Source organism: Lynx canadensis, chromosome D1 (genome assembly GCF_007474595.2).
Source record: "Lynx canadensis isolate LIC74 chromosome D1, mLynCan4.pri.v2, whole genome shotgun sequence".
Classification (NCBI taxonomy): domain Eukaryota; kingdom Metazoa; phylum Chordata; class Mammalia; order Carnivora; family Felidae; genus Lynx; species Lynx canadensis.
In genome coordinates this window covers 70,831,068-70,851,091 of record NC_044312.2, presented here as the reverse complement: position 1 = coordinate 70,851,091, position 20,024 = coordinate 70,831,068, and the positions used below count along the sequence as shown (strand labels likewise).

General features: G+C 37.7%; 1 protein-coding gene across 1 annotated transcript in view; it reads left to right on the top strand.

Annotated features, from left to right (window-relative positions):
* The window catches only part of COPB1 (COPI coat complex subunit beta 1), a 35,915-nt gene extending 16,399 nt beyond the window's left edge, over positions 1 to 19,516 (top strand). Inside the window, exons 9-22 of the mRNA XM_030331819.2 lie at positions 1,630 to 1,737; positions 1,822 to 1,968; positions 3,604 to 3,749; positions 4,989 to 5,085; positions 6,155 to 6,315; positions 7,175 to 7,295; positions 8,546 to 8,773; positions 8,930 to 9,109; positions 12,286 to 12,430; positions 13,503 to 13,622; positions 16,309 to 16,454; positions 17,033 to 17,122; positions 18,283 to 18,438; positions 19,123 to 19,516. Of these exons, the coding sequence (XP_030187679.1) occupies positions 1,630 to 1,737; positions 1,822 to 1,968; positions 3,604 to 3,749; positions 4,989 to 5,085; positions 6,155 to 6,315; positions 7,175 to 7,295; positions 8,546 to 8,773; positions 8,930 to 9,109; positions 12,286 to 12,430; positions 13,503 to 13,622; positions 16,309 to 16,454; positions 17,033 to 17,122; positions 18,283 to 18,438; positions 19,123 to 19,182 (1,905 nt within the window). The 3' untranslated portion in view covers positions 19,183 to 19,516. The remainder of the gene's footprint in view (positions 1 to 1,629; positions 1,738 to 1,821; positions 1,969 to 3,603; positions 3,750 to 4,988; positions 5,086 to 6,154; positions 6,316 to 7,174; positions 7,296 to 8,545; positions 8,774 to 8,929; positions 9,110 to 12,285; positions 12,431 to 13,502; positions 13,623 to 16,308; positions 16,455 to 17,032; positions 17,123 to 18,282; positions 18,439 to 19,122) is intronic.
* Positions 19,517 to 20,024: the final 508 nt, after the last annotated feature.

The window sequence follows — 20,024 nt, the reverse complement described above, 5'->3', positions numbered from 1 at the left end:
CATGATCTCACAACTCGTGGGTTTGAGCCCTGCTTTGGGCTCTGCACTGAAACTGTGAAGCCTGCTTGGGATTCTCTCTCTGCCCTTCCCCTGTGTGTGCGTGCATGTGCTCTCTCTCTGTCAAAATAAATAAATAAACTTAAAAAAAAAAGATAATTGAATTCTATGGAATTATCAACATACCTATTTAATCTGTGAGAATAATGATTGTTATAAAAGTAAAGCCCCATGACAGCTAACTCCAATGCTATCCCGGATCAGAGCAACAACAAAAAATTTACAGGACATTTTTGGGACAGTTGGAGAAATGTGCATTATAGACTGTGTATTAGTTAATATCATTGTTCCCAGTGTTAAGTTCTCTGAATTTGATCATTGTACTGTGGTTATGTAAGAGCTTGTCCTTCTTTGGAAATGTACACGAGAATGTTTAGGGGTAGAGTTTGATAAAGCATATGCAACAGAATTAACAACTGGTGAATGTAAGTGAAAGTTACACAGGAATAGAGTTTTAGAACTTTTTTATCAGTGAAGTTTTTTTAAATAAAGTTTTAAAGAAGTAAAATCAGGGGCGCCTGGGTGGCGCAGTCGGTTAAGCGTCCGACTTCAGCCAGGTCACGATCTCGCGGTCCGGGAGTTCGAGCCCCGCGTCAGGCTCTGGGCTGATGGCTCAGAGCCTGGAGCCTGTTTCCGATTCTGTGTCTCCCTCTCTCTCTGCCCCTCCCCCGTTCATGCTCTGTCTCTGTCTGTCCCAAAAATAAATAAACGTTGAAAAAAAAAATTAAAAAATAATAATAATAAATAAAGAAGTAAAATCATGTGTAAATTAGTTTTGCTATATTTTAAACATGTTTTTAAGTTTATTTGTTTTGAGAGAGAGCGCACGCATGAGCAAATAGGAAGGAGGGGCAGAGCCCCTGACAGCGTGGAGACCGATGCCAGTCTCAGTCTCCTGAATCGTGAGATCAAGATGTTAGCAGAAATCAAGAGTCAGACACTTAAACCGACTGAGCCCCCCGGGTATCCCTAGTTTTGCTATATTTTAAAGTATATTCCTTTAAAACATAACATCTTCCTGCAGAGCAAAAATAATGTTACCACATTTAATGAAATTATTAATAGTTTCTTAATATTATCCAATGCCAACTCCAAAGTCAGATTTTCCCAGATGTCCCTGAAATGTACTTTTGTTTAGCTTGTCCAATTCTTGACCATATGGCTTACCTGATTATGTCCTTATGTCTCAGTTGGAGCAGTATTTTTTTTTTCATGACGTGGGCTTGTTGAAGAGACCAGACCAATGGTCCTGTAAGATGCTCTTCCTTGTGGGTTTATTTAATGACTTCCCAGTGGTGTCATTCAGTTTGTTTCTCTGACTCCTATATTTCCTGTTAACTATATGTTTGATCTAAAGCTTGATAAAGAGTAAATGTTTGTAGTTTGCATCATATGTGATATTATATACTTCATATTGCATTACATCAGGATACCCCAGATATCTGGTTCTTCTACCACTAGTGATTGTATTATTGATTAAAGAATTAAGGTGGTGATAGATACCCTATTGTGTGGTTAGGATTTTTTTCTGTTAATATTTGTGTTAATTCTGGAGTTTTTGTTCTTTCTCAGGATCTAGTTATGGACATCCTGAGAGTATTGAGCACACCAGACTTAGAAGTACGCAAGAAAACTCTGCAGTTAGCACTGGATCTTGTTTCTTCTAGGAATGTTGAAGAGGTAAAACAAAACTCTGAAAGAAAGCACTGTTGTAAGCTGTCAGGCCAAACATGGTATAATTCCCACTTTTATTTGGTTCTCTAGCTGGTTATTGTTCTGAAGAAGGAAGTGATTAAAACAAATAATGTGTCTGAGCATGAAGATACTGACAAATACAGACAACTCCTTGTGAGAACATTGCATTCCTGTTCTGTCCGATTTCCAGATATGGCTGCAAATGTTATTCCTGTGGTATGTAATTCCAGTGACTTTAATTTTGAAATTCTCTAAAAGAATGAAAAGAGTTACATAGCACTTAGACTCTGGAACTGTCTAGTAGATTCACTAAATCTTGTGGTCAGACGGGATCTTGATGTTCACTGTTAAGCTCAGAAGGTTAAGGACTCTGACTTCTTTCTCTTACATTTACATCAAAAACGTAAACAGGGCGCCTGGGTGGCTTAGTTGGTTAAGCGTCCGACTTTGGCTCAGGTCATGATCTCACAGTCTGTGGTTTCGAGCCCTGCATTGGGCTCTGTGCTAATAGCTCAGGGCCTGGAGCCTGCTTCAGATTCTGCATCTCCTCTCTCTGCTCCTCCTCCACTTGCACTCTGTCTCTCTCTCTCTCAAAAGTAAATAAACATTAAAAAAAAAAAACTAAACAACGGGAGTGCCTGGGTGGCTCAGTCGGTTAAGCGGCTGACTCTTGATTTCAGTTCAGGCCATGATCTCAAGGATTCATGAGTTCAAGCCTGTTGAGCTCTGCACTGACAGCGTGGAGCCTGCTTGGGATTCTCTCTCTCTTTCTCTCAAAAATAAATAAATAAATAAACAAACAAACAAACAAACAAACGTTTTTTTGTTTTAATAAATACAGAAAAACACAGTGATGAATACTTCCATGTATTATTATAATTGATGTTTGTTACAATTACCTGTGGCAAAATTATGCTGTGTATATGTGATTCAGTAGGGCAAATAAGTATTTCTCTCAAATAGTTTTATCTCTTTACAAGTTGAAGGATTTAGGGGCACCTGGGTGGTTCAGTCAGTTAAGTGTCTGACTTCGGCTCAGGGCATGATCTCAGGGTTCTTGAGTTCAAGCCCCACGTCGGGCTCTGTGCTGACAGCTCAGAGCCTGGAGCCTGTTTTCAAATTCTGTGTCTCCCTCTCTCTCAGCCCCTCCCCTGCTCACACTCTGCCTCTCTCTCTGTCTCTCAAAAATAAATAAAACGTTAAAAAAAAATTTTTTGTTAAGTTCAAGGCTTTAGGGGCATCTGGGTGGCTCAGTCAGTTAAGTGGCCAGCTCTTCATTTCAGCTCAGGTCACGATCTCATGGTTCGTGGGTTTTAGCCCCGCATTGAGCTCCGCACTGACAGTGCGAAATGTGCTTGGGATTCTCTCTCTCCCTCTCTGCCCCTCCCCTGCTCACTCTCTCAAACAAAAAAAACAAAAAAAAAACAACAAAAAAAAGTTGAAGGATTTAGTTATAGGAAAAATATATATACCTAGAATCTTTGGCTTCTGTCACTGTCAGATAAATGAAGTATGTTATTATAATTTGAAATTTTATCTTTGAACTTCAGATTTCCTCTGAAATGATTTTGCTTTTAGTTACAACTGAGGTGTATCCAATTAATTTATTTTGAGTTGTGTATTTCCAGCTTTTGTTTTATAGTGAGTTTTTTTGTAGTAAACTTGGCTGCACAAAAACCAGAAAAGACATTGTGACTTTGTTTACATAACAGTACTTGTCTCTCAACATTTTGTTACGTGTTTGAAAATCATTAATTATATTTCTTGTGAATTTGTTTACTTCTTAAAACTTAGATAATTTTCTTTCTGAAAATTATATAACTTACCTATTTTTCTTTTTTTTCCTTTCAGTTAATGGAATTTCTCAGTGACAATAATGAAGCAGCAGCCGCTGATGTCTTGGAGTTTGTCCGTGAAGCCATTCAGCGCTTTGATAACCTGAGAATGCTTATTGTTGAGAAGATGCTTGAAGTCTTTCATGCTATTAAATCTGTCAAGTAAGTTTAACATCTGTTTAAATGTAAGGTCAAGCAAGCATTTTACCGTTTCTATCTTTAAAGGGTCATTTGGTAGAAAATACAAGAGAGAAGACATGAAGCAAAACACTAAAACCAACATAAGTGTCATAGTAAACATCACCTTACCTTACTCTCTGTAAATCTGCAATCTATGGGCAGAATTTGTTTTTGTAGGTATGATTGACCTAGGTTTCTCTATCCGTATTTCCTCTAAAACATGGTGTATCCTAAAGTGGCAAAGGAACATATTTTTAAAGGGTATCACTTTTTGGATATCAGTATTTATATCCCCCATTAGCATTTACTAAAATGAGGGATTGAAAATGCAGCCCAAATCTGACGTCATGCATTTCCCTTAAAATAGCTTTTGCTAATGAGAAAGGACTGTTGCATCCAAACTTTGCTTCATTGAAAGCATCTGATAGGTGGAGTGTAATACACTTCCATTATATCTGCCTGGATAGAAAAGAAAGGACCATTGCAAAATTGTTTTTGTTTGTTTGTTTGTTTGTTTGTTTTGTTTTTTTGTTTTGCAAAATTGTTTTTATGATATGACAATGAATTGATATTTGTGGAAGTGAGAAAGATTTGCTTCCTTTGTGAGAAAACAAGTATATCTAAGTTTTGCCTTCAGTGGCCATCATCTCTTAGAGCTTTAGTTTCTAAAATTTTTCTGAATAAATTTAATGAAAATCTTAGGGAAAAGGTGACTGAAGATTCTATTCAGTTTAACATTTTTAATTAGAGAATTATTGCTTTCCTTCTGTTTTTGGGTTTTTTGTATTACCAATCCTTTGCACTCCTTCCTAATAGTTCTGTTCAGCATCTTGTCTATTCTTTTCAGTGGCTGTAATAAAAAGTGAATTACTTTTTACATCAAAGTAATACAGTTTTTATAGTAGTAAGTGATTAAAATAAAATTTACCTTAACTCTGTCCTAAATGGAGGATAACACCTTTCTGGGAAACATTTTGGTGTTTTATTTTTACTAATGAGTTTACCAGTTTTAGAATATTTGTAATAATAATGGGTGAGAACACTTATTTTCTTTTTAATCCTTGTGATTTCTGGAGAGAATCAAAGAAACTTAGTGCCTTTATTACATTCTTTCTTAAAATTTCATCCATATACCCTTGGAACTGCAGAATCTTGTTGTTTTCCTTGAGCTTAAATTCACAGAGAACAATCTCTGCTTCAAGAACTGTGTTCTTCCCTTAGGATTTACCGAGGAGCATTATGGATCCTGGGAGAATACTGTAGTACCAAGGAAGACATTCAGAGTGTGATGACAGAAGTCCGCAGGTCCCTGGGGGAGGTATGTCTTACTTTAGAAAAAACTACTTAAATGGTGGTATTTACTTCAGTAAATCTGACTTTTGTGTGCTGGTTTGCTTTCTTTCATGTTTTTAGTTAGTAGCGTCAGGGTTAAAGAACATTGAAAAATATGTCTTAATTACCTCTATAACTAAGGCTTAGAGGCTGTGGGAAATTAGGGGCATCCCTCTCCCTTGCATTGAGCTGCATACAGCATTGTCTGTGTTATTTACTGTTTAGGGTAAGGTTTTATTTGAACAAGAGGTTCTATGTTTAAAAAAAAAGACTTGTAAAACTCTGTGCTAGCCTTTATGTTTTGAAAGGAGAATGTAAATATTATAAGAACTGGGCTGACATTAGAATATTTCTGTACTAAAACTGGCAGTGTTTCCTCATCCCACCATATGGTAGAATAGGAAGAACAGTGCTTGTCAGGAGACCTTGGTTACAGTTTCGCTTCTGCTGGTAATTAACTCTGGGACCTTGGATCTAAGTTTCTTAACATGACTGGACTTTAGGTTTTTCACTTATGAAATCAGGGAATTGATAGTTAATGATTGAAGAGCTCTTAAGTTAGATGATTGGATTGGTATTGAGGAATAAATACATAGTAGCCATTTGGTTTTTTAAAAAAGGTAGTTGATGAAGTTACTATGTACATACAAGTCAGGTTTATTTCATTTTAGCATAGGTGCTGTTAGGGCTAGGATTGCAGGGGAAGGGATAGAGAAGAGGAGTAAGGCTTAGTAAGTATCTACTCTTAGTCACTGTCCTAAGCATTTTCCTATAAAGTAACTTGTATGAATAGAATTAAGATTTCCATTTAAGAGAGAAACTGAGACTCAAAGTAGTTTAATTAACTTGCCCAGAACCATTCAACAAGTAAGTGGCATTCACTCCAAAGCCCTGTTCTCCTCACTACATTGCCCAGGGAAGGAAAGAAAATTGAATGCAGAGTTGCAAAAATCCCCTCGGGGGAATTGCCTCCTCCATAGAAATGATTGAATATTTAAATACAATTTGCTTGCGGTTGATATTATTACTAAATTGATATTCCAATTGATTTTTAGATCCCAATCGTAGAGTCAGAAATAAAGAAAGAAGCTGGTGAATTAAAACCTGAAGAGGAAATGACTGTGGGGCCAGTTCAGAAGTTAGTAACTGAGATGGGCACCTATGCAACTCAGAGCGCCCTTAGTAGTTCCCGACCCACCAAGAAAGAGGATGAAAGGTAATTTGCAGCACCTGTACCTTACCATCTGTACTGTTTAAGTTATCACTCCTGTGATAGGACAAGTGGTTTTTCTCTGATTAGTTTGCTTTTTTTGACCAAAATGGAAATCTTAGCCATTTAAGATACTTGAAAGGAGGACATTTAATTTCTTTCTCCCAGGAATTGTGTTAATGGCTTGAATCTCTGCTTCTTAAAACTACTTTCATTGAAAGAACTGTTCTGTTTAAAATCAATTTACTCACATAGAAAATGCAAAGTAGAGGTAACTTTGTGAGTTTCATTGTCTGTATTAGTACTTGGGAAACATATTTTGAAGATTTTCCACTTCTAATTGATGGAATAACAATTTGATGTTTCTGCCTTATTTTGCACTCCCACTTTTATAACGAAGATAAAAATGATGCCTAAAATTTTAACAGTTGTTTACTGTATGCTAGGCACTGTGCTAAGTAGTTTGTCTATTAACAACAACTTGTTGAAATGCAGTATATGATTATCCGCGTTTTACAGAAGATACTTCAAATTCCTCTTCTGTTAGAAAAGTTTGTAACTTACCCATAGGGAAACAATAAATAGATAAGCTGGAATTTGAATGTAGCTCATTGGCTCCAGTACATACACTGGTAATCATTTTCTTTTTCCATATTCAGTGGCTCTAGCATCTTTTGAGGATAAGCTGTAAAACCATGTATATTTTCCTTTTTCCATTCTAAAAGCTAAGGAGGAAACTGAGAATCCTTTTCACTGAAGGGTGGCAGTGAGATTGTTAAATAGGCTTATTGGAATCATTTCTGCAAAAACTGTATGCTGCTTAAGAAAGGGTGGGTGGGTTTCACTTTTTGTGGTTGCTTTGCAGACCTCCCCTAAGAGGATTCCTTCTGGATGGAGATTTCTTTGTTGCTGCCTCCCTTGCCACAACTCTGACCAAGATTGCCTTGCGCTATGTAGCTTTGGTTCAGGAGAAGAAAAAGCAAAATGTAAGCTTATTTATCCTGCATTTACCTAGCAAATATTGAGTGTCTGCTATATGCACTGAACAGTGAAGGACCTAAAAGGAAATGCTGAAGTTGTTGTCATTAAAGGGCTTATGGGGACACCTGGGTGGCCCAATTGGTTAAGAATCTGACTCTTGATTTCAGCTCAGGTCATGATCTCATGGTGGTGAGATCAAGCCCTGTGTCAGGCTCCATGCTGACCGCGGAGAGCCTGCTTGGGATTTTCTCTCCCCCTCTCTCTCTGCCCGTCTCTCACTTGTGTGTGCGTGCATGCACACTCTCTCAAAATAAATATTTAAAACTATTAAAAATAAAGAGCTTATGGTAATGGGGAAACGGACATAGTAATATAACGTTATTGTAAAATTGACAAAGTAATACGATAATGGTACCTTGTGGAAGAGATGTAAGGGTTTATGAAGCCAGTCGTTTGTTTGCTAGGATCAGTCAAGGCCCAGTGAAGGAAAGACCTCTCTCTCCAGTATTTTCATCTAGTCAGTCACTGTCTATTTTATCCCAGAAGTGTCTCTTAAATGGGTTTTCATTTCTGGAAAATAGTACAGAAAGCCAGGGGGTACTGGTCTAGATTAGAAAGGACTAAAGAGAATAACAGCCAAGTAAGATTGATGAAGCTGATCCTGGATCAAAAAAACAATAAAAACATTTTGTGACATTAGGAAAATTTATTTGAATATAAGTATATAGTATATATATTTTTAGATTGCTCTATTTCTCAGGTGAGATAACAATATTGTGGTTGTATAGGAAACTGCCTTGATTCTTAAGACGTGTATGCTGAAGTACTTATGGGGTGGAGTACCTTGCTTTCATATGGTTAGTCAAAAAAGGAAGTGTACACATACAGGCAGAATAAGAAAGCAAATGTGGCATAATGTCATCAACTGGTAAAATGTATCATTCTTTTAACTTTTCTGTAGTTGGAAATTTAAAAAAAAGATAGCACTGGCATGTGAAGGGGTTAGGTAAGGGAAAACAGTTAAAAAGCCATTGCTATTTCAGTTGAAGGTTAATGAAGGTATTAGAGGGTGGCAGTTAAAAAGATAGGCAGGAAAAGGGTGTATCAAATATATGGCGATAAAATCTAAAGCATTTGAAATCTTATTTGAGTGAAGCGAAAATTAGGTTTATTCCTTGGATTGTGAGTTATAATAAAGTGACATTATTGAATTGGAGAACCGTGACAATAATAATCCATTTCTCTACTTTTCTAGTCTTTTGTTGCTGAGGCTATGTTGCTTATGGCCACTATCCTTCATTTGGGAAAATCGTCTCTTCCTAAGAAGCCAATTACAGATGATGACGTAGATCGAATTTCCCTGTGCCTCAAGGTCTTGTCTGAATGTTCACCTTTAATGAATGACATTTTCAATAAGGAATGCAGACAGTCCCTCTCTCACATGTTATCTGCTAAACTAGAAGAAGAGAAATTATCTCAGAAGGTAAGGTATATATGATTAAGTCATAAAAGCACTTTGTGGTTTTTTATTTTGTTGATTTTTCTGTTCTCCTATGTGAAGGCTGTCCCTATAGGCCTACAGAAAGCTGTCTTCCTTTCTGTATTAAAGAGAGATGTGTGTACTGTTTTCTCAACACAGAAAGAATCTGAAAAGAGAAATGTGACAGTACAGCCTGATGACCCCATTTCCTTTATGCAACTAACTGCTAAGAATGAAATGAACTGCAAGGAAGATCAGTTTCAGCTGAGCTTGCTGGCAGCAATGGGCAACACACAGAGGAAAGAGGCAGCAGATCCCCTCGCATCTAAACTTAACAAGGTAACAAAATGTCAAATACATTGGTAAGTGATTTAAATTAGCCACTTAAGAAAGTAGTAATTGGGCACCTGTGTGGCTCAGTCAGTTAAGCGTCCACTTTGGCTCAGGTCATGATCTCACAGTTTGTGAGTTCAAGCCCCGCGTCGGGCTCTGTGCTGACAGCTCAGAGCCTGGAGCCTGTTTCAGATTCTGTCTCCTTCTCTCTCTGCCCCTCCCCCACTTGTGCTCTGTCTCTCTGTCTCTCAAAAATAAATATAAAAAAAATTTTTTTTAAAAATTAGTATTAAAAAAAAAAAGTAGTAATTAGGAAGTGGCTGCTCCCATATTTTTTTAAACAGGAGTTTGTTTGTTTGTTTGTTGGGGGGGGTGGGGAGGATGCAGAGGGAAGAGGGAAGAGAGAATCTTAAGCAGGCTCTGCACTGCCAGTGCAGAGCCCAATGCAGGGCTTGATCTGAAGACCGTGAGATCATGCCCTGAGCATGATCAAGAGTCGGACACTTAAACGACTGAGCCACCCAGGTAGGTACCCCTGGTCTCACTGGGTTTTTTTTTAAACATTTATTCACTTTTTGAGAGACAGAGACAAAGAGTGAGCAGGGCAGGGGCAGAGAGAGACACAAAATCTGAAGCAGGCTCCAGGCTCCAAGCTGTCAGCACAGAGCCCGACGCGGGGCTCGAACTCACGAACTGTGAAATCATGACCTGAGACAAAGTCGGATGCCCAACTGACTTAGCCACCCAGGCGCCCCATGGTCTCGCTGTTTTTTAAAAGAAAAATAACTTGTTACACAGCATCAGTTTTTGTCAAGTCACTGTGATCAATAGGTTCACGAAACATGTATTAAACTCAAGATACTGGGACACCTGGGTGGCTCAGTCAATTAAGCATCCAACTTCAGCTCAGGTCATGATCTCACGGTTTGTGTGTTCAAGCCCCACAATGGGCTGTCTGCTGTCAGAACAGAGCCCACTTCAGCTCCTCTGTCTCCTCTCTCTGCCCATCCTCTGCTTGTGCGCATGCATGTGCACCCTCTCTCAAAAATAAACAAACTTTAAAAAAAAATAAAATGCTTAAAAAAACCCTCAGATTCCAATAAAGTATTTTACTCTACAGTAGTACTATAAGTCCAATAGATGGTTTTATAACTTGTTCCAGTTGTTTGTGGAATCATAGACTAACACATAAGCTGGGAGATCCTAAAAGATTAACTAAAACTTTTAAAGGACAGGGCTCTGGCCTCTGCTCTGACACCCTGCCCTCAGTTTCTTCTGTCCCTTGTTACATTATATTTTTGTAATGCTTGTTTATTTTTGAGAGAGAGTGAGCCCAAGCTGGGGAGGGACAGAGAGGGAGACAGAGGATCTGAAGCAGGTTCTGCACTGATAGCACAGAGCCCAATGTGGGGCTCGAACTCACAAACCGTGAGACCTGAGCCAAAGTCAGATGCTTAACCAACTGAGCCACCAGGCACCCTTTGTCCCCTGTTATTTTAAACAGTGTGACCCCACTTTTTTATATTCCTAGTATTTTGAGTACCATATAGGATTTTATTAGGAAAACTATTCTATTCTTAATACATAAATTCACAAATCAATGATCTAGTTCACTCCTTTCATCTATTAGGTGAGAGTAAACAATCTCAAATTGATTGGTCCTAGATATGGTTAGTAGCAGAATTGGAACTACTGAAACACTTTCTCTCCCTTATAATTGGGAATTGACATCAACAATATTAGAGTTTTTAATGTTTTTAATTAATTTTTTTAAATTGTGATATAATTTCCATAAAATCAAATTTATCCTCTTAAGTATTCTTTTTTTTTTAAATATTTATTTTGAGAGAGAGAATGTATGTGCACAAACAGGGGAGAGGCAGAGAGCAAGGGAGAGAGAATCCCAAGCAGGCTCCTTCCTGTCAGCACAGAGCCCAGCGCAGGGCTCAAACCCACCTTGAGATCATGACTGAGCTGCAATCAAGAGTCGAACACTTAACTGGTTGAGCCACCTAGGCACCCCAAGCCCCTTACAGTTCGGTGGCACTGAGTATGTTCACATTATTGTGCAACTGTCACCAGCATCCATCCATCCATCCCCAGAACTTTTTTCATCTTGCAAAGTTGAGACTCTGTGCCCATTGAACAATAACTTCCCATACCCGCCTCCCCTAAGTCTCTGACAACCACCAGTCTGCTTTCTATCACTATGAATGATTGTTCCAGGCACCTCATATTAGCAGAATCATACAGAATTTGCCCTTTTGTGACTGGCTTATTTCACTTAACCTCTTCAGGGTTCATTCATGGTGTAGTATGTGTCAGAATTCTTTTTAAAGGCTGAGTAATACTCCATTCTGAATAATTGTTTATCCATTTATCTGTTGGTAGACACTTGGATTACTTCCACCTTTTGACTGTTGGTGAATAATGCTTTTTGAACATGGGTGCACAAATATCTCTTTGAGGCACTACTTTCATTTCTTTTGGATTATACTCAGAGGTGAAATTGCTGGATCATAAGTCCCTTACCAAATGTATGATTGGCAAATATTTTCTCCCATTCTACAGGTTGTCTTTTCACTCTGTTAATAATGTCCTCTGATGCACAAAAGTTTTTCATTTTGACATAATCCAGTTTTAATCTGTTTTTTTTTCTTTTGCTGCATGTGTTTTTGGTGACAATATTATGTTTAAAATGCTATACATGGGTGTTTTTAAAAAATATGGTGGGAGAAGTGTATAAAATTTATCTTTGTGGAATTACAAGCATTTCTTGCTATATAATCTATTTAGTTCCTGAGCTTAGGTAGCAGGGACTACCACATGATCTGGATTTTATTTAGTTCCCAAGTTTTGGAGAGCAACTAGTAAGTTTAGATGCTGAGGGATTTAACTGAAAATGTATCCAAATCTATTCGGTTCCTAAATGGAGATCATGTTTAATGTATTTGCTCATCTTTCTCCTACCCAGCTGTAAAGTCTAGCACCTGTTATTTCTAATGTCTCCGTTTCAGTTACCCACATCTACATTATAAAATAGTTTTATTTTATCTACTTCAAAATGATTTGTCTAAGTACACCTGTTAATTAATTACCTAACACAGTTAGTCATTTGGCTAGGGATATATTTGGTTAAATGGTCTTGGTAACTTGATTATCTCTTTATTTTTGTTTGATAGGTCACCCAGTTGACAGGTTTCTCAGATCCTGTATATGCAGAAGCTTATGTCCATGTCAACCAGTATGATATCGTCCTGGATGTACTTGTTGTGAACCAAACCAGTGATACTTTGCAGAACTGCACGTTAGAGTTAGCTACTCTGGGTAAGGACATTTACCATAAAGGAAAGATATTATTACATAGCAAGTCTTTATGACAAATTAATAAGGGAAGTGTACAAGTTTTAGTGTAAGAATTCTCTTGAGTCTTTGTGACATTTTGTATCAAGGCTTATTAGTTTTACATTTAATGTTTAGTCTCCTTCAGCTCCCAATATTTTGAACCTCTGTGACACTGCCTTTCTTAGGTTTATGCTCTTGGTACATCCAGATGGGTTTGTTCAGTAAAATAACAAATATCAGTTTTTCTAGAAATTAATAAGAGCTATTAAAGTTATGGATTTACCACATGGTTCACTTAGTTAAATTTTTAATTGCCTTAGAACAGAACTAGGGATTTTCTGAGTCTGTAACTAATACCTACCAAAGTAATATTGTTACAGTTAGCAGCTTGAGATGTCTTTTTCTTCTTAATAAAGACACATGAATCCTACTCTCTCTGACCACTTCTACAGCTGGCTTTGAAGTTGGAAAATACAAATTGTGTACAGGAATAGTGAGTACAGTGCCTTTTAGAAATTTTGTGTGACTGAAGCAAGAGTTAAAGGACTTTAAGATATCAAGGGAAAAGATACTTCTGCCCTGTCTTCCTCAATATAGCTTGATGCCTGTATTAAAAAAAAAAACAAAAACAAAAAACTGTTTCTAAGCATTTACAAGTCTTTCTGTGGATTATTTTATCTTTGTTTATAATGGAGTATATTATAATTTAAAACTTAAGATTTTTGAGAAGTTTGTATTCAGTCATTGAGATAAAATGGTATGCCCCAAATAGACACACACACACACACACACACACACACACGAATTAAATATAGAATTATTCTGAGAAGCCTGTTTTTAAAAATGTGCATATTGATGTGAATAAGATGTTAAATGATTTATTTTTTTCCTCAAAATATTTGAATCCTAACATTTCTCTTGTTCCTTATTTTGCTAGAAGCAATTAAGTTGCATACATTTTAAGATTTTATTTTTAGGGAGATGTGTGATTTATGATTTGAGAAATATATATGTGATTTAATAATTTTTTAACCATATCTCAATGTTTTCTCAGGGGATCTGAAACTTGTGGAAAAGCCATCTCCTTTGACTCTTGCTCCTCATGATTTTGCAAATATTAAAGCTAATGTCAAAGTAGCATCAACAGAAAATGGAATAATTTTTGGTAACATAGGTAAGGAATTGTTTTATAGCCTGTGATGTTTGAATATTTTTATTAAAGAATTTCTGTAAAGAGTAGCTGTATGCCATTTCTTGAGGACAGCACCTGAATCTATTCCATTCATTCATTCATTCACCCATTCGTCATTTATGGGGCACCTGCTATTGTAAGCACTGTACTCTGTTCACGGATGTACGGAAATGAACCATAGAGGGTCATTGTCTTCAAGAAACTGCCAAGCAAAAGGAGGAGATAGATAAGTAAATATATAAGTACAGCACAATGTGATTGGTACTAGTTTATATACTATACGCTTTGAGATCATACAGGAAAAATGCTGACTGTACTGAAGGCTTTACAGAGGAAGAGGATATGTTATCAAAGGATAACTTTTTTTTTTTTAATTTTTTTTTTTCAACGTTTATTTATTTTTGGGACAGAGAGAGACAGAGCATGAACGGGGAGGGGCAGAGAGAGAGGGAGACACAGAATCGGAAACAGGCTCCGGGCTCTGAGCCATCAGCCCAGAGCCTGACGCGGGGCTCGAACTCACGGACCGCGAGATGGTGACCTGGCTGAAGTCAGACGCTTAACCGACTGCGCCACCCAGGTGCCCCTCAAAGGATAACTTTTGAACTGAGTCTAAAACATTGTACAGGCATTGGTTCCCGGACCACCTAGGGACTAACTTACACAGAGGTATTTAGTCAATAGCATTTTTTAAAGTAAGTCCTGTGTCAGGGATGGGGCCACCATGGTGAGGACAACAGATCTTTCCTCACGTAGTTTGTGGTAAGGGAGAACAGACAAGTAGAATAGAGAATACAGAGAAAACAGAGAATATGTGTAATACAGAATGGTAAGTGCTACGAGGAAGTTTGTGCTGGGGAAAGTGGGAGTCTGTGCAGACATTTGGTCAGTTTTCTCAAAGTGGTGGGGGGAGTGGGCAGGGAAGGTTAGGTAAGGCATTGTGGAACAACTAAATGCTCAAGTGGCGTTTTGAAAGATTACTAAGTGTTCCACAGATAGGCAAGGATTCAGCTGGAACACATGCAAGTAATTTGACATACTTGGAGTTCAAAGTGGACTGGAGGGTACAGAGGTTAGGAAGGTTAGTAGGAGCTGTATTTTGTCATGCTAAGGATTTCAGTTTGTCCTAATGTAAAGGGGAGCCATTAAGGACTTAAAAGTGAGTTATGTGATTAAACAACACGATAGAAGACTGATTGGAGGAGGCAGGAAGGTTAACTAGCAGACTATTTTAGTAGCACAGGTGAGAGATGACAGAGTCTGAACCAGTGTAGCAGAGGTTGGGATGGAGGGAAGGGCTGAATATTATCAGTATTAAGAAGATAGAATGCCCAGGACACGGACTGATTGAGGAGGAAGGGGCTAGAATAACCCTCAGATTGTTTTATTGCCTTTCTTGTGTTGATATTTATGGCAGTCACCAAAACAAGGAAAACTGGAGAGAAGGACAAATTTGAGAGAAAAAATAAATATTAAGCAAGTTGAGTAATAAAGTTTCTAAAGATGTCAAAGCACAGTTTGATAGGAGTCTGAACAGGAGGTCTCAACTAGAGATAAATATTTGTTTGAAAGCCATAGAAATGGAAGAATCCCCCCCCAGAGAGGGCATGAAGAGGGATTTGAAAACCGAATCTAAGAGAACAGGAATACTGAAAGCTGGGTCAGCCGAGGAGAATCCTACAAAGGTATCTGAAATGTGGTCAAGAAGAAGTTAAGGAAAACTCTTCATAAAGAATCTGAAACTTCAAAAGGTCAAGTAGCATGAAGTCTAAAAGCAGGGTCCTTTGGATTTGGCGATCAGTGAAGTGAAGTAACACTTTTGGTATGTCTTGCACAGTGGTGGTGGGTTGAAGACTAGGAGATGGAGACATAGACAGTGAGCATAGACTCTTCTGAGTTGGAACCTTGGTTTTGTTAAGAATGAGAGAGGGTAGTAGACTGAAGAGAAGTCAGAGGGGGAGGGAGATCTGTGAGTATGTTTACAGACAAAGGGAAAAAAGTCCATAAAGAATACAAAGGTAAACACACGAGTGAGGGAGGTAATGATTGGTGGAATGAAGCCCTGGACCAAAGCAGGGATCACAGATGTGCTGATACGTGGGGTAAGGAGGTGGGAATGGATTCAGAGAGAGAGAAACTTGTTTGTAGAAAGGGGGCTAGAAATTGAAGGAACTTTTTCTTGGTAACCTCAGTTTTCTCTGAAAGTATGATAGAAATGTCAAGACGGTGGAGAAATGTCAAGAGAAGAGACTCCAATCAGATTTCGACTCTGCTGTGGAAAAAGCAGTCGTAGAAGCAAATAATTGTATCATTAAGCACCATGGCTCCTCAGTATTCATTCAAAACTATTAGTTAAGCACCTACTTAGGGTAGTTGCCTCCATGAATACTACCTACTTACATATCCACCCGGGGTGCCTAACACACTGCAACTGCTGTGTATTTACCAACTGAGTTTGAATCCTGGCCCTTCCACTTAATCAACTCTGTGACCTTGAGCAACTTACATGACTTCTCTTTGTTTTTGTTTTCTCATCCATAACATGGAAAATCATAATATTACAACATAGGATTGATGGGAGTATTAGTTAATATTTGTAAAACATTCAGATTTACCTTTAGATTGCCTCTGGTGATTCAGGACCTTTTTGTGTGTGTGTATATTGCAGTTTATGATGTCTCCGGAGCAGCAAGTGACAGAAATTGTGTAGTCCTCAGTGATATTCACATCGACATCATGGACTATATCCAGCCTGCAACTTGCACTGATGCTGAATTCCGTCAGATGTGGGCTGAATTCGAATGGGAAAACAAAGTTAGTCCTTGGGAGATTTCCTTGAACTCCTTATCTTCCTATTTGGCTAGTGTTGAGGGATGGTCTGATAAAATTAGTCCCCCTAAAAAGTGTCAGATATGAGAAGCTGTCTCTCGATAATCTATTCTTGCAAATTAGTCTTCACCAGAAATTATGCAAGTAGGTCAGTAAGTTGCTGTTATAAATTGGTGAGGGAGCAGTTCTATTATTAATCTGATTGATCAAGACATTAAAGACATGTATAAATAATAATTGCATGTATAAATAATAATTTACCATTGAATCCAGTGTCCAAAAGAGGTTTTACAAAGTGGCCTTAATTTTTATTAGAAATATTTTATATACAGCATGTTGATCTTTTATGAAGTTATCTATGTATGAAAGTTCTGATGCCAGCTTACAGTTTATTGGATTTTGTAGAGATGTCATTTACTTTTTTTGTTGCCCATCCTCCCCAATAAATACTGAGGAGGTTCTATATGACAACTGAGTGTTTTCTCAACCTCAAGATAAGAAATTCATAACTTTCTCATGGTTAGGATTCTGATCTCCTTGACTTTTTTCCTCCCTCTGTGCAGGTGACAGTTAACACAAATATTGTTGACTTAAATGACTATTTACAGCATATATTAAAGTCAACCAACATGAAATGCCTCACTCCAGAGAAGGTAAGATTTAACTGAGAACTTCTTAAATCTGATAAGAGAGTAGTATGGCAGATTCCTGGCTTTGTTGTATTTCCTTTAGTGTGTTTTTGTTTCTGTTGAGCATGAGAAAAGCAGTGTCATTCTGGACTAGCTAAGAGATAAGTTATCCCACAGAATGCGTCAGTCCGCTTATCCTTTTCTACCAGAATGCATCAACCTGCTTGTTCCCAGTGCAGTGACCCAGTTGAGAGTCAAGTTAGTTTTCCTTGTCAGTCTTCTCCCTTTCAGCTAAAGGCTCCTTCCAGAATAGGTTGTGATACTGAATTTAAAAATGTCCATGCCCTCTTTTCTCTTGGCTCTGATTGTGGGTCAGAATATATCTGTTCGAATACAGAATTTTCTAAGTTGTATATGTATGAAAAAAGACTAGAAAGAAAAATTAAACTGAGGCTCTATGGAAATTTTTTTCTTTGTAGAATTTCTGCTAATGTTATAATACTAATTTTACCAGTAAAATTCTGCCAAATAGGTTTTAATTCATATATTAGTTTATTTAAAAAATAGTCTAGCAGATACACAAACAAATACTATATGCCGAGTACTCTGTGAGCTGCTGGATATATAGTAATGAACAAAACAAAAATGGTCTCTTCCTTCTTAGAACTTAAGGTCTGGTGCAATCAGGAAACTGTAAGTAAACAGGGAATGTAAAAATACAAACTGGAATAAGTGTTGTGTCTTTGATTGAAGTCATTTTTCCTAAGGCATAATACAGACACGGTAACCTTCACACTTTTAAAAAAAAATTTTTTTTTAATGTTTATTTATTTTTTGAGAGAGAGCAAGGGAGGGGCAGAGACAGACAGAGACACAGAATCCGAAGCAGGCTCCAGGCTCTGTGCTGCCAGTAGAGAGCCTGATGTGGGGCTTGAACATACGAACTGTGAGATCATGACCTGGGCCGAAGTTGGACGCTCAATTGACTGAGCCACCCAGGCACCCCAGTAACCTTCACACTTTTTACATATATAGTTCCTGAGTTTTGACACATTTATGTAGTCATGTAACCATCACTACATGGTAAGTTCTGTGTTGAAAAATGATAATTTACCTATGCTGATGGGTCCTGCTTATGTGTAGTTGTCTAGTGAAGTATTGAATTTATCGCAAATTTCTTTCAGGCTCTTTCTGGTTACTGTGGCTTTATGGCAGCCAACCTCTATGCCCGTTCCATATTTGGAGAAGATGCACTTGCAAATGTCAGCATTGAAAAGCCAATTCAACAGGGACCAGAGGCCCCTGTTACAGGCCACATAAGAATTCGTGCAAAGAGTCAGGTAACAATTGGGGTTTTTTTTTGAGATCATCTCTAAACTGAATAAAAAGGAAGAATGCATTTCTTCATTATTTCTATATGTAGTATTCTCTATCATACTAGTGTTTTATGTATTAGATGTATGTATGTATGTATGTAATAATAGTATTCTCTTAATAGAAATAAAACTTCTGCTTCATTAAAATGGCCCACTTTTTGGGCCTGTCATTCTGCATTATTTGCCTAAAACAGATTGGTTCCCGTAGGGTGTTTGTGAAATGGGTTCTCTATAATTTTTGAAATCCAGGCTACAAATCTATTGACTATTTGTAAATCTAGCACTAAAAGTACTTAACAAAGTAAAGTTGAGTTGAGTCTGTTTTGTATATCCTTGGTTTCATTATTACTTTTTAATGTTTTATTTATTTTTGAGAGAGAGTACAAGCCGGGGAGGGGCAGAGAGAGAGAGACAGAAGATCCAAAGCAGGCTGCAGGCTCTAAGCTGTCAGCACAGAGCCCGATGTGGAGCTCGAATTCATGAACTGCAAGATCATGACCTGGGCTGAAGTTGGATGCTTAATGGACTGAGCCACCCAGGCGCCCCTCATTATTGATGTCTTATTGAATGGGGACTTGGTTAAGATAGAATAACCTACTGATTTTATGTAGTTTTAATAATTATAAACATTTTCATTCTTCTTTACAGGGAATGGCCTTAAGTCTTGGAGATAAAATCAACTTGTCTCAGAAGAAAACTAGTGTATAAGATTTAAAAAAAAAAAAGTCCTTGCAGTTTTACAGTTAATATTTAGGTATGGGCTTACTGGACTCCCAACATCTTTTGTACTCTTTCATGCTTTATGTTATATAGAATCTGAGTTCATGCTGAATGCATTCCAGCCAATAATTTAATAGCCTTCCCTTAAATCAAGATTGAGTTTAAAATTATAGTTTGTCTTTTGTCTTAACAGTTCTGAATGCTGTCCTTAAAGTATATAATATTTCTCACATGTACCAAGACCATTTTCACAGTATAATAAACAGATCTATTCCTAAATCTTTTGTTATTTTATAAATAAATCTATAATTACATAACTTTAGTTATGTAGCAATGGATTTCTTTTAGTCATAGTTTATTTTATACTTTTTAATATAGTTTATTTTAGAAATGTTTTATTTATTTTTGAGAGAGAGGGAGAGCGCATGTGCATGAATGGGGGGAGCGGCAGAGAGAGAGGGAGGCAGAGGATCCGAAGCAGGCTCTGCACTGACAGCAGAGAGCTTGATGCAGGGCTTGAACTCATGAACTGTGAGATCACGACTGAGCCAAAGTCGGACATTTAACTGACTGAGCCACCCAAGTGCCCTTTTTTCAATTTTTTTTTATTTTATATTTTTTAAATGGGTTTCTATTATAAATTTAAATGACCTTTTGAGTTGTGCATGTACAGACTTTATTAAGAGAATTTACAGGGGCACCTGGATGGCTCAGTTGGTTGGGCATCCAGCTCTTGATTTTGACCCACGTCCTGATCTCACAGTCAGTTGTGAAATCAGCCCTATGTTGGGCTCTGCACTGGGCATGCAGCCTGCTTGAGATTCTCCTTC